At 45.3% G+C, this 13,228-nt stretch overlaps 1 protein-coding gene across 1 annotated transcript; it reads right to left on the bottom strand.

Annotated features, from left to right (window-relative positions):
- Nucleotides 1-30: 30 nt before the first annotated feature.
- On the bottom strand, nucleotides 31-8,104 carry PSMC1 (proteasome 26S subunit, ATPase 1). The gene is made up of 11 exons (XM_052693877.1): nucleotides 8,021-8,104; nucleotides 7,541-7,594; nucleotides 6,975-7,071; nucleotides 6,440-6,564; nucleotides 5,638-5,823; nucleotides 5,303-5,431; nucleotides 4,325-4,421; nucleotides 3,985-4,174; nucleotides 2,685-2,836; nucleotides 1,064-1,218; nucleotides 31-305 (listed from the first exon to the last, which is right to left on the bottom strand). The coding sequence occupies exons 1-11, from the start codon at nucleotides 8,021-8,023 to the stop codon at nucleotides 171-173; spliced, it is 1,323 nt and encodes a 440-aa protein (XP_052549837.1). The 5' UTR covers nucleotides 8,024-8,104; the 3' UTR covers nucleotides 31-170.
- Between the last annotated feature and the right edge of the window lie 5,124 nt (nucleotides 8,105-13,228).

Here is a 13,228-nt window from a genome sequence, read left to right as displayed (position 1 = left end):
TGTCAGTAACTCCTCTTGCCTCCAAAGTACTTCCATTCAAATAAATGTTTTATTGAGAAACAAACCGCCAGGCTTTATAACCTCAAGAACGAGCGTTAGCTGGACTATGTGGTTTTACATGAGACTGTCATCCCAACCAGAGTTCCCAATAGTCCCTGAACAGACAAGACTTAAAGATACAGTCCCTCTGGGGTTCCCTCCTGCTTCTTATAGAGAACGTTCTCTTTAGACTTTTTGAAGTCTTCATTTGTTACTTTCATTCGCCGTTCCCTCAAAGCCATCAACCCAGCTTCTGTACAAATTGCCTGCAACAGAGAAAGCCAAACAAGTTACTGGCTCTGCAGCCCTTCAAACAACACCCTGGAAGACAGTTTGAGCTACATGAAAATTCTGCTGAGTTTGTAGTATTGGAAGATCGACAGCACAATTTAAATGCTTCCATTTTGGATATGAGTCAGTAGCTCCAAAGAAGCACATAAAACAATGTGGACAAAGTTAGAGGTCTTTCTGTGAGGTAAAGCATCCATGGCAAACGAAAGGCAGCGCTGTAATAATACCATTTCCCTCCTCCCCAGGAACAGCTCTCAGCAATGGGCTGTTCTATTTTACAAGAGGTGACTCTAACAAGAGCCCTGTTCACTTCACATACAGGAGCTGCTTGTTTCAACCTTCCTCATCTATGACTGCATTTTTACCTGCTTGTAATGTTGTCCTAAAAATGCTTCTTATCCTGTATTATCTTAAAGTAATGATTAACAGCATCTTGGATGCTTCTGCAAGATTCCACTTCTAATTTCCACTTTGCTTCTTACAGAATTTCATATTCAGCTAACACAGGTATGTATTTCTATCAGCACAAGCTGCCTGACAATGACCTCTTTGGTAACAGTTTCCCACTTGTCAAGCTGAGTATGGGGCACTCAGAGGAGGTATTTTAGAGCGATCCAAATGACCCCGGGGATGTTACCAGAGGAAAGAGGAAAGTTTCATCATACAAAGTTCTGGGATACAGTACTCATGGGATTCATGTTTTGAACTGTAGCCAGCGGTGACAAACACCCACCTTAATGTCTGCACCACTGAGGTCATCTTTTGCCATAATCAGCTCGTCCAAAGTCACATCATCTGCCAATGTCATCCTGCTGGTGTGAATCTGAAAGATTCGTTTCTTGGTCTTCTCATCAGGCAGAGGGAACTCTATTTTCCTGTCGATACGCCCTGCGCAAAAGAAAAATTCACTCTTAGGGCTTTTCTTTTTGCATGCAGCTACTGGAAATGGAGCCAGAAGAACATCTCAAATTTGGACTGAAAGCAACAATCTTCACGCCAGTATCAATCACGTTTTATAGAAGAAACTGATCAGTTATGAAGAACCCTTAAACTGAACTGAAGAAAGAAAGCTCTGCATAAGAAATTCTCCTGGAAGTTCCTACCAGATGATTCCTTTTTGTCAGTTGGGACTTGAGATGTTCCAGCTCCCATGGTTCCAACTCTGTAAGCATACTTGTCAGAGGTATCTTCCATCTCCACACTGTGCCTGTTTTTCTCTACCTTTACGTTATCTTTTCTGAAAGCAGTCAATGGCGCCAGATGCAGCGCGCCAGACAAACCCACACAATGGTAAACGAGTTTACCAGGCTGCTGGAAGTGCCATGGCTGCTCAAGCGACAGTAATAATTTAAATAGATGGTACAGCATGGAAATTCCCTTCCAGTTAGCTTCACTTTACCCTATAGCTTGTCTTTCAACATCAGTATAGTATTTTCTGCTCTGTACTCACCCAACTGTTCTTGACATGAAGGGTAAGGCCACGATGGTGACAAAAACTTTTTAAAAAAGCACAGAAGAACAGCACCTCAGTAGGTGTTTTTTCTGAACTCCTTGGGTCCATATGGAGCACTGACTGCACAGAGGCATTCTCTAACAAATTCAACTTGAATTATATTTGTTCTCTGTCTTACCTGCTACCCAAGAAGAAAAAAGAAAAGTATCTTCACACCCTCCAGCAGTTGAGGTTTACTTAAGAATGCTACCAGGAGGCTTGCTTAGTTCACTCCTTGCATTGCTTTTTTACTTCTGATTTAACAGACCCAAATGCTCTCAATGCAGGTTGTGTTCTGGTACTTTTTTACTGGCCATCTGAAAGTACAACCTGAGTCTTTTTGAGCTTTTTGTGCAACACGTAATACATACATCAAAATATGATGTTATTTCTCTTTCATTCATCCCCCAGGTAGCAGAGTATGGCAGGAAGCAGACTGGTTTCCTTGCATTGAAATCTCACTGTCCACGTTCAAAGTTCTCATCTAATAACCTCAATTGGTACTGCCCTACCTTCCCAGCTGCTGCAGATATAAACAAATCTACGATTCTAAATGTATGTACTCCCCATTATTTAGCATTCTTAACGATTTCTTAAAAAGCACCTGTGCCATCTTAACACAAAAGAAGAATATTTGAGTCATTTATACATAAAGAGAAGTTAATGCAATTCTTCTGGCTCCATTTTTTTTCGCGTTTAGAAAGTTGTGAATGGGGTCTGCTTTTAACAGACACATTAACACAGCTGAAGTGATGATTAAAGGCAAAGCACTGACACACATTCTTGTGACCAGCCCATGTGTCTGATGAGCTACAAGACCTTTCACAAGAGCAGTGCCCTAAACAGACCAGAATCCCCTTACCTGGCCTAATTAAAGCCGGATCCAGAGTTTCTATTCTGTTTGTGGCCATGATGACTTTAACGTCCCCACGAGAGTCGAAGCCATCCAGCTGGTTCAGCAGCTCCAGCATTGTACGCTGGATCTCCCTCTCACCCCCAGAATTTGAGTCGTACCTTTGAGAGAACAATACAGTCAGAAGCAGCATTATGCCAACTTCAGAACACACTTCACTGATCTGCCACAAATTAACGAACAAAATGGCCTCTAAAAAACCCAACAACCTATGCCGTAATGGGTTATATGTTAAAACAGTTTTCCTGTGCTTTCTTGGGGGTTTACCCATAGAAAGCAAAAGGCAGGTTTTCAGATCTAGTTATGACGTAGCAAATGAACAAAAACATAACAGAAAAAAACCCTAATTCTTAACAGGCAGCGTGCCAGCTTGACAGAAAACAAAGCCTGCCTCTTGCCTTCTTCATTTCTAAATTTCAGAGGTTTTCCCTCGTGCATACAGATGCCAAGGGATGCATTTTGGTGCCTCTGGTTCAGTCACTGCACTTTGCAAATACGTGACCAAGTGATCTATATCCAAAAAAGTCTCACTTGTGTTTGTGAGCAAGTCTGAAGCAACAAAAACATTTCTGAAGAATTCTGAGTGCTTGCCATCAGTCCCATCTGTTCTACATATGCTAAAATACACGAGGCAGAAGCTCCCTTCTACTGGGGACTGACACTACTAACTGCAGTAATACATATGAGCACCACTTCATTTACTTAAAGACTATTTAAATTGGATGGCTCCAAGCAGCCTAAGGAATTTTGAAGGTAATACAACTTTGCTACAGGCTGAAGGATACCTCAATGTGGCATGAGCAATGCTGATCAAATTCCACACCCATGACATTACATGGTGTTACTTATCACACAATATTCTAAACCCTTACTGTAATAAGTAGCTACCTATCTGGAGAGATACCCAACACGTGGACACGCTCTGTGTTACATGTGCTGCTATGCAGGTGAACCACTGCAGCCAGTTACTGTATTTGGGTATGCACTGAAAGCACAGCACGTTAGCTTACACAGTGACTCTTCCAGTTTAAGGCATCCTGTGATGGTACCATGTAGCAAAAGAAAAGAGGTCAGATCTCTGCCCATATCTATTTAATATGAAAAAGTTGTGGTGCACTTTAGTATCAAAGAAGTCATTTGAATTTTAACTCGTAAAACAAGTTGCCTGTGCCAAAGGCATGACTGTGGAAATGGTGACCAGAATTCAGACTGGATTTGGCTGTGGCTGCAGCAGCAGAGGGACGCGCACCTCTTTGTACCGATGGCATCGATCTCATCAATGAAGACAATGGACGGCGCGTGCTCCTCAGCCACGCGGAACAGCTCGCGCACCAGCTTTGGGCCGTCGCCCAGGTACTTCTGGATGAGCTCTGAACCAACAACTCTCAGGAAGGTTGCCGACGTTTGGTTTGCAACTGCTTTGGCCAGTAAAGTTTTACCTGTTTTTAATTGCAAACAAGTTTGTAATTAGTCTGCAGGCAGGAAAAAAAAGCAAACGTATGAAATCAGTGACAGACTTGGCAGTGGTTTAATACTAAGCAAGTGCAATTTATTTAACTAGGGCTAGCTCAGCACGGTGCCACACATACCTGTGCCAGGGGGGCCGTACAGAATGACTCCTTTGGGTGGCTTTATACCCATCTCTTCATAGTACTCAGGGTGGGTGAGGGGAAGCTCCACAGACTCCTACATCAAGAGAAAAACAAGCCGTGTTTTCAAACAGTGAGCACCCGACAGAAGATCTGTGGAGTTCTTAATACAAGTAAGAAAGGCAAAAAGAACTGAAGTAATTGGAAGACAAGCCTTGAAAAACACACATCTCAGATGTTTGCAATTCTAAGAACTATTCTACCCTAAAGCAGCTCTTTCTATTGCTTCTTTTCCACATGACAGGCTGAAACAGTGAGCGTTCCCCTTCCTCCAACCTCAGGCATCACACTGACTCTGGAAGTCGGCAGACTGGCTCCCAAACACTTACGGGAGCCCCTCACAAATTGGAGGGCCCTTCATTAAAGGGCGCTTCCCAGTATGAGCTACCAGATACCACAGATGAATACTTGAAGAGCATTTGTTGACTCTGAATGCCAATCCAAAGTGAAAGAGCTGAGTTTTTACAGATTTCAGCCCGAGCTCTGCTGGTAGGAAAACAAAAACCCACTAATCCCCACCAATAAACAAACAAAAAACCTTCCAAACCCTTACATTACATGACATCTGCACTTCCTAGAATTTAAACCACATCTTGCAACTCTGAATAACTTTACAAGACACACGCTGTAAAACAATAAGTAACCAAAAAAAATTATGAGCTCAGCACTCTGTAGATTCCACAGCAACTGTGGAAGGTTTCTGCCCACACAGTTTGTGAATGGAGATACTACTAACAACTTAGAAGACCTTCTAGGTCCAAGTGCCTGCCTAATGAAACCAAATTGAGAAATGCAGGAGCAAGATGCAAAACAACACCACATGAACAGCAGGTGGTTCTGCTGTTACTCTTTCATACTCTCGTCATCATGGCTAAGTGTAGAGCTTACTTAGCAGCAGAAGTTAGCACACATGATTACCTTAATTTCCTGAATCTGGTTGTCAAGGCCACCAATGTCAGCATATGTTTCTTGAGGAGCTTTCTCAACTTTCATCACAGTAACTAAAGGATCTGTGTCATCCATCAGGACTCCGATCACAGCATGAACCTAATTCCAGCATGAAGAGTTGTCAGAAAGCAAGCGGCGCTACGAACACCAGAACGAGCCTAAACTCAGTGCCCATACGTTTAGGTGTATGAAATAAACAGCATTAATCTCAGATTGTGTGATCCTGTGACTCTCAGAACAGATGCCAGTTAAAAATAGCAGAGCTTGTGCTACTTTTGTTCATCTCACTTAACTTCACGACTCACCTTATGATTTAGCAAAACAGAGCAGCCTGGCTCTAGCAAATCCTTGTCCACAAAAGACAGAATACTGACGTAGTGTTCTGATCCCACTGACGTGGACACGATGGCATGGTTGTCATCAATGATCTCCTCCAAGGTACCCACAGACATTGGTGTTCCCCTCAGATCGTCCACCTTTGATCTTTCTTCCTGTCGTCAAGAATTCAAGAAACAACTCAGGAACCCAGGCAGGAACATTACTGCTGGGTGGCCCAGAATCTGTGTGTTAACTTCAGATAAAGTACTGCGCAGTCGTATGCTGGCAGCACATTCTAAAGATTCACTGTTTCTCCATTTTATAAGCATTTAAAGTCATCTTAGTGTTAGACAACATTAACTCAGCAGTTTACACCAGAAAGAACAAAAGCTGCTTTTGCCACTTTTGTGTTACTGCCCCAAAAGGCACAGAACCATAGGCCAGTAACAAAACTGGCTATTTTAGTTCTATGGACACTACTATAAGGATGAGCACAAGAAGAATTCTTCCTTTCTCTGTTGAACTTGGAAAGACTACTAAGAAGCCAAAAATTTTTGCTGCTGCCTCATCTGTAATAACCCATGCTTGGACTAAAAGCATTAAAACCCTCAATCAAAATCCTGCTTTCTGAAAGCTAGTTGATGTTTAGTGAAAAATTTTAATGCACACAGTATGTGTTGACTTTTTGTTTGGGTTGACTTTCACAGTCATGACACTTCATTTCTATTGCCTTTGTGTGAAATAGTTTAAATGACAGCAGTCAGTATTAGCAGTTCGCTCAAAGCTCACCTCTTGTTTTTCTTCCAAAGGTTTCATTTGTTCTTGATTTCTGATAAATTCTTCCTCCATTAGCAGGTAATCTTTAATCCTCTCCAATTTCAGCAGTTTGAGTCTGCACTGCGTGTGAGGAGTCACTGTAATCAAAGCAGAAGCACGGCATTTCAGACTAAGTATGACATGCTATCAACTATCTATTAGTTCATTAGGAGAATTCCTGCTTTAGGTTCTGATGATACCTTCTACACAGACAGCAATCACTAAGATAAAAATCACCAGGTAAATCTCGTCCCAGTTCTCGAACAAAACCATCTTTTAAAATGATGTCTCCTCTCTTTTTTTCCTCATTTTGAAGTCTCTCTTTTTCTCTTACACAGGAATGCACAGAACTCATCCTGTATAACAACCGCCTTACCTTCTATTTTAAATTCATTAGAAATAGAACAATGCTTGGCCCTGCACTGCATGCATTTGTGCTTTGGGCCCTGCCCGCAGCCAGAAGGGCAGTGCAGGCAGCCCACAGGGCCCAAGCAGGCTGAGCGCTTACCCAGGGGCAGCTTGCTGGCAGCATCTGGTCCCTTCGTCTTCTTCTTCTTCTTCCCCACTCTGGTTGGAACTGGAGGTTCATATTTCTTCTTCTTGTCCTTATGTGCAGAGGGAATTCCAACAAGAAAATGTAAAAAGTCAAGATATGAGCAATGAAAAGAAAACAGAGATGCGAGGTACACAGGCAGACAATTTGCGGAATGGCTGCAGACCAAAGCCGCCTCTTTCACGATACAGAGAGACAAGCCCAGAAATAGGACTGCTCTTATTTTAAAGGGGATTCTAAAAGAGCTTCTCACGCTCAGTGTAAGTCCCTGCCATTTTTCACTGAATACAAAGCACAGGGGGCTGGAACCCGAACTACACCACATGAGAGAAGCACGAGGCCCGACACTTTGGATGCATCCTCATCCCTGCACGAGCCCGCTGGCCATGCAGGTCACAGAGCAACGCAGTGCCAAGCGGCGCAGGGCCGGCGGCCCCGTGCGGCCCCGGGTACCTCCGGGCACCTCCAAACCCAAGGCGGCATAGGAAGGCCGGCCCGGCCCGGCACACCGCTCCGCGCACCTTGTCGTCCTTCTTGCCACCGCCGGGTCCGTGGCCGCCACTCTGACTTTGACCCTGAAAGAGAAAAAGTACAACCGCCGCGTGAACACGCCAGCGCTACGAGCCCGGCACCTCACGACAGCTCCACGGGAGCGGCGCTCACACCCCTCCCCCCGATACGGAACGCAGCGCCGCCGAACGCCGGCGATCACCGCGGGCTGCGGGGATAACGGGCCGCGCCGCCGTGCCGGCCATGTCCTCGGGATCGGCCCCCGAGCCTCCCGCCCCGCAGCCCGCCCGGACCCGCGGATTCCGCTGTCTCGCCCCACACCCCTCCCGGGCGGTGACTCGGCAAAACGCGGCGCGGGAACGGAGGGTTGCAGAGCGTTCCAGAGCGTCCCCGCGCGGCACCGCGCTCTCCCGAACTTCCCCGCGCGCTCCCGCCGCCCGCCGCCCCCTGCCCGCAGCGCCCCGCCGACCCCGGGCCGCGCCGCCACTCACCATCGCTTCCGCGCCGCACCGGAACCGCCGCGCCGGACGGGACTTGGCGGTGACGTCACTACGGCGCGCGGCACGGAACAAGCGCGAGGGGCGGGCGGCTGCGCCCCCTGGCGGCTGCGCCCCACTGCCGTGTGCCGCAGCGACGATTCCAGTGCTGCTGGAAAGTGTCTTGCTTGAAACACACTCCCAGAACAGGTCGTTACATTAAGGATAATGCTTTTAATGCGCTGCGTCTTGGTTGTGTGATTGGCAAATGCAATAGCTTATTTCTAAGGGCCAACATACCAGTCTGTATTTGTAGGGCTGCTGCTGGCTGCATGGAAGCTGCCAAGGACTTCCTGATGACAAGGAGTGGAAGGGGGGGGGATATGGAGGTAAGACGTCTGAACAGCATATGGGATCCTTCACCTGGCCTGTGTAAGTCACTGAGGTTGGAAGGAATCATCCCAGATCCAGCCCACTGATGTGCTGCTGGTCTACGATGGTTTGAACAAGCTGAATGCTTCATCACTAACTACATCCACGTTCTCATACATTGAGTTTGTTCCAGAGCTGCTGTGCAGGACACAGTGAGTGATGAACTGAAGAAGAGACACTGAAATAATTCCCACAGAAAGAGGAATACACGAAACAACCCTTTCCCCTTATTTCCCAGGCAGTAGTATTTCTGAAGACATGTGGATGCTTTCTAAAAACTGTAGTGACTACTTAAGAGTGTGGGCATGAAATTCTTAGACAGCATAAGCTGCCTGGCAAGGCTGTGCACAGTTAATGACTGAGAGCTCAGGGAAACAGAAAGAAGGGAGAGCAGACAGAGCTGTTGGTGGTGTAGGGAAATGGAAAGTCATTGAGACACGAGAGAAACACGCAGAAAAATCCTAACGTCCCTGATAACCTTGGAGTAACCAGCTTCAGCAGGCTGAATTAAGAAGAAGATAGGTTGGTTTTAAATGTTCCTCGCTGAAGTCCTGGCTCTGCATTAATCTGTTGCCTGTGAGCTGTAGCACAATCATCCCTCTGACGTTTCCTTCAGCTCTGTAATCTAATGCTGCACAAGCGTCTCACATCTTCTGCTGAATAATTGTGGCTTCAGTTTTGTGATGCACATTCCGCTCCATCAGCCTGTATTAGCAGTGCTATCAGGAGGTAGGGCTGATACATCTGTCTAACTGTGTTTTCTGTTAATGCAGATTGAATCTGCTGAATTAGTCAAATCACTCATCCTCACTTGCAAACAACAGTATCCACCCATGATTTTTTCAGCTGCTGAGACTGCTTTTTTGAGTTCTTTTTTGCTCACTCACACCAACAGGACACACTTACTGAGAGAGAACTTCAGAAACAAGAGCCTAGGCCCCAGTATGGGGCATGAGCACTTACTATAGGGGCTGTGCAGAACTCTTCTATCAAAACAACCAAAAAACTGGAGAAAGTCCTGAGTGCTATAGAATGAGTGTGGTTCTGGCATATGGAGTGAGAAATGCGTGGATCCTGTTTGCTTTGGATGTTGTTTCACATGGGCCTGTCTGACAACAGACTCCAGGACAACCTGAAGATGCTGGTCTCCTCTGGAAGAGCTTAGGAGAAACAGCAGCAGGCACGGGGATACCATGGCTTTGCAACTGGATTTTATCTTCTGTGCAGTCTATCATTTGTCCCTCCTCTGTAAGTTTTCTCTCCCACACCAATCCCCTACAAAGCCAACCTTGGCAAAGTTGCTCAAATCTGGGGTTACAAGTAATGACACCATCCATTTCACAGCTCTTCAGTTCCCTTCTTCATTCACAGCAGATTCCTTTATAGTGCATAACACAGATGTTTTGAGGGCTGCTCTGAAGGTAATATCTTCTATGTTATGTTGGCCCACAATGTCAGAAGAGGATGTTAGTGGTACAGTAATAAAGGTTGAACCTTTCCATCTATACTGCATTCCATTTTGTTGCCGTGAGACAGATGGCAGCAGAGAGGCAGTATGACAGAATGGTGTCTGACACGAAGTGCAGATGAAGCAAAGGTGCGCCTTTTAATTCCCCCACACAGAAAAAATGGCACCTACTGACATTTGTTGATACTTGCTGAATGTTGATGGAGACCAAATGATGAATGTGAGCGCAGGGAGGAGGCAGGTGGTGCATTTCTGCAGTAGTGACAGTCGGTCTCTTCCGCTGGTACGGACTGTTAGGAGTGCAGCATACAGGTTCTTGTTCATCGCTGGTGAAAATGCATAGCTTATGGTGGTGACTGTGTTGAAAACCAGTGTTCTCCAGCTGAGAATTTGTTCTATCAAATAGTGTTCTTGTGCTCTTTGTATCTGGTGTAGTTTCCACGGAATAGGAGGCATTACTTTCAGAGCAACCTACGTCTATGAGATGTGTGGTGGGATCATGGCTGTGGCTGCAGGCACCCTGCAGAAGTGTTGCCATTAATTAAATGTGAAAAGAGGACAGCAGTTGTAGCACTGTAAACAAATTCTGCTGTCAGCTCTCAAAGCAACGTCAGCTCATGGCAAACCAAACCTCCCCAGCCCGAGAGCAACAGAAGCAGATGCCTGCTCAGAGGAACAACATTCCTCTGTGAAACAAAAAGAATTCCACCTAGAATGGTATGTTAAACTCTAAGTGTCACACTGTAGGCAGTATTACAAAGGACAGTAGCTATCACTGGATCTGATTTAATAAGAATTTGATAAATTAATGTTTTCTTTATCACCAATTATGTTTTTATTATCAGTATCTGTCTTTGTCAGTGCATTTCCTTCACCCACCTGTGCCTCCCTGTTATCAGTTTCAGAGACAGCAAGGTGTTTGCCATATATCACCAGCCCAGCGATGAAAGATTCAGAGCAGAAAAACAAGAACAAATGATGCACTGTGAGAAAGGGCCATGACAATATGACAGTTAAATTTATGGTTAGAAATAAAATTCATTAAGCGGTTTAACATTCTTAGATGCTTATTCTCCTTTCAGTAATTGTCGAACAGAGCTTGCCAGCAGAGCCTTTGTCATCAGCAAGAGGTGCATTTTGCTCCAGGTTATCACGGCTTTCCCCACTGTTACTCATGTATTGTTTGCTGTTGCTGTTATTGATGGTGTGTGTCTGTGCAGCAGTCATACAATCTGAGTGTCTTCCTAAACAGAAAGGTCACAGCTGCAGAGGAAAACGAGTAAGACACTTACAAAATATAGGCCAATTTAGCTCTGCCCTAGCTACTGCTTAAGAGAGAGCGCTAAACAGTGACAGAATGGGATGTGATAATGCAGATCACCCAGGAGGAAATATTTAACATTGCAAATCCAACAATAAACAGGAAAGAAATACTGCTAAGCTACATCTAACTGCATACCAGATGTATATATGGCAGGGCTCACAAAGAACAGTGTGACATTTTGTGAACACTTGAAGAATTTAGCCACTGAGAAGGGAGGGGCAGAACATACTTGACAGTGAATGCCGGGGTAACAGAAACAGAAATGCTCAGAAATAAACTAGATTGAGATGAGACTATGGAGCAGCCTTCTGGAAAGAGTATTGGAAATCCAGATCCTAAAGACCTAAAGAAGGCCAATGAGCCAAATGTTTGGGCACACAGCTGGCCATGTCTGGGCCCGGCACTGAATGGCTTTGGGCACAGAGCAGGAACTTTCTGGTACCCTGCACTGTGCCACCTCGTTTCCTCCTGCTGCAGCCTGCTTTGCTGGGTCTCCCACACCAAGAATTATTGTCTTTGTGGCCTTTGTAGCTCAGGATGCTCCTTTTGTAAATGCACAGAGCATGTATAAGTTTTGAGAATGGATCTCTCGAGCACATTTAATTGTGAGTGAACACAGCACTGCTCAGTGGAATACATAGGTCGCTCTAAAAGTAATGCCTCCTGTTTATTTCCATGGAAACTACGTAGTTATGCTAGATACCAAACTGTTAATATGCTGCTGTTAAAATACAAGGAATTTTTAAAAGAACCTAATATGACTCACTGCCTTGTAAAGAGACTGTCTCTGTTCTTATTGACTAACTGCAAACTGTGTCTCCCCACTGTAGTTGGAGCAGCTGAGCTGTCTTTCACCTTGTGGCTGGGTATTGGTTGTGTCACAATAGGATAAATAGCACTAGAATAACGGTAGGCAAATGTTAATCTGTACAGTGAATGGCAGCAGCCAGTTATGGTGTTTGTGGACTTCATTGAATATCTGCAAGCAATTTAACATTATCTGCAAGACAAGCTAGAAGCAGGAATCTCTACAGCGCGTGGTTTTACTGCCCCAATCAGAAGTATTTTCCAGTGATCCTACAGCCAGTTAAAAAGTGATTGGCTATGTAATTATGGAAATGGTTGTGAATATTAGATCAACAGGCTGACAAAAGTCATGGTAGCCAGATTTTAGTCTCTGGCACAAATGAGATTAACAATTGAGAAGTCCACTCATGGAGACTAACCAGATTTCCTGTACAACATAAGCATTCTTTATTAAGCTTGTCAAAGGAAAAGGCCACAGGGTATCCTGAAATAGCAGTTCCAAGAAAACCATTTCATCTGTTTTTCTTTCTCTGAATAGGTCAGTGTGTGGTGTTGCCCTGGCAGTTTGTTCTGTAGACTCTGTCAGCATGGAATGACAGCCAGGTCTGAGCAACCCAGACTTGGCAGGTAAGGAGGCATGGCTGGATCCCTGCTAAAGAGAGCTGCCTGAATCTGGAGTGGTGAAATCCTCTGGGGTTCTGGGCCAGCAGTGGGAGGTGAGTGCGAGTACAGTTCTGCACAGCAGCCAGGTCTGAATTGCAGCACCCAGAAAACTTTGATGTTGCAGGACAAGTGGGCAAAAGTTCTGGCCAAAGGCAGCACAGCCCCTGGAAGGGCAGTCAGCACTGTTCTCCTGGGGTTCATAGCACAGAGCACCTTCCTTTCCTTGCCAGTCTGCAGAGTCCAAACGCTCTCCCCTAAAAGAGATTCTTCTCAAAGCTCTCTGCTGTCTCCTCCTGGTGATGTTGCTGTGAAGGCCACCAATAATCCAGCCCCATGCTAACAGCTGCTGCTGTGATGCCCGTGAGCAACATGGGCAGGGCTGCCAACCCCAAATCTCCAGACATGCTGTAAACATCAAAATGTGAAACATGAAATTTTTTTTGTGACTTTTAAAGTCACATTTTAACACTTCCTCTGCCCTCAGCTTTATCACACTTACAGCATGCACCAGAACCTTGTGTTCTGGCTC

Source organism: Tympanuchus pallidicinctus, unplaced genomic scaffold, assembly GCF_026119805.1.
Source record: "Tympanuchus pallidicinctus isolate F22 unplaced genomic scaffold, pur_lepc_1.0 scaffold3, whole genome shotgun sequence".
NCBI lineage: Eukaryota > Metazoa > Chordata > Aves > Galliformes > Phasianidae > Tympanuchus > Tympanuchus pallidicinctus.
This window is presented reverse-complemented; position numbering and strand designations above follow the sequence as displayed.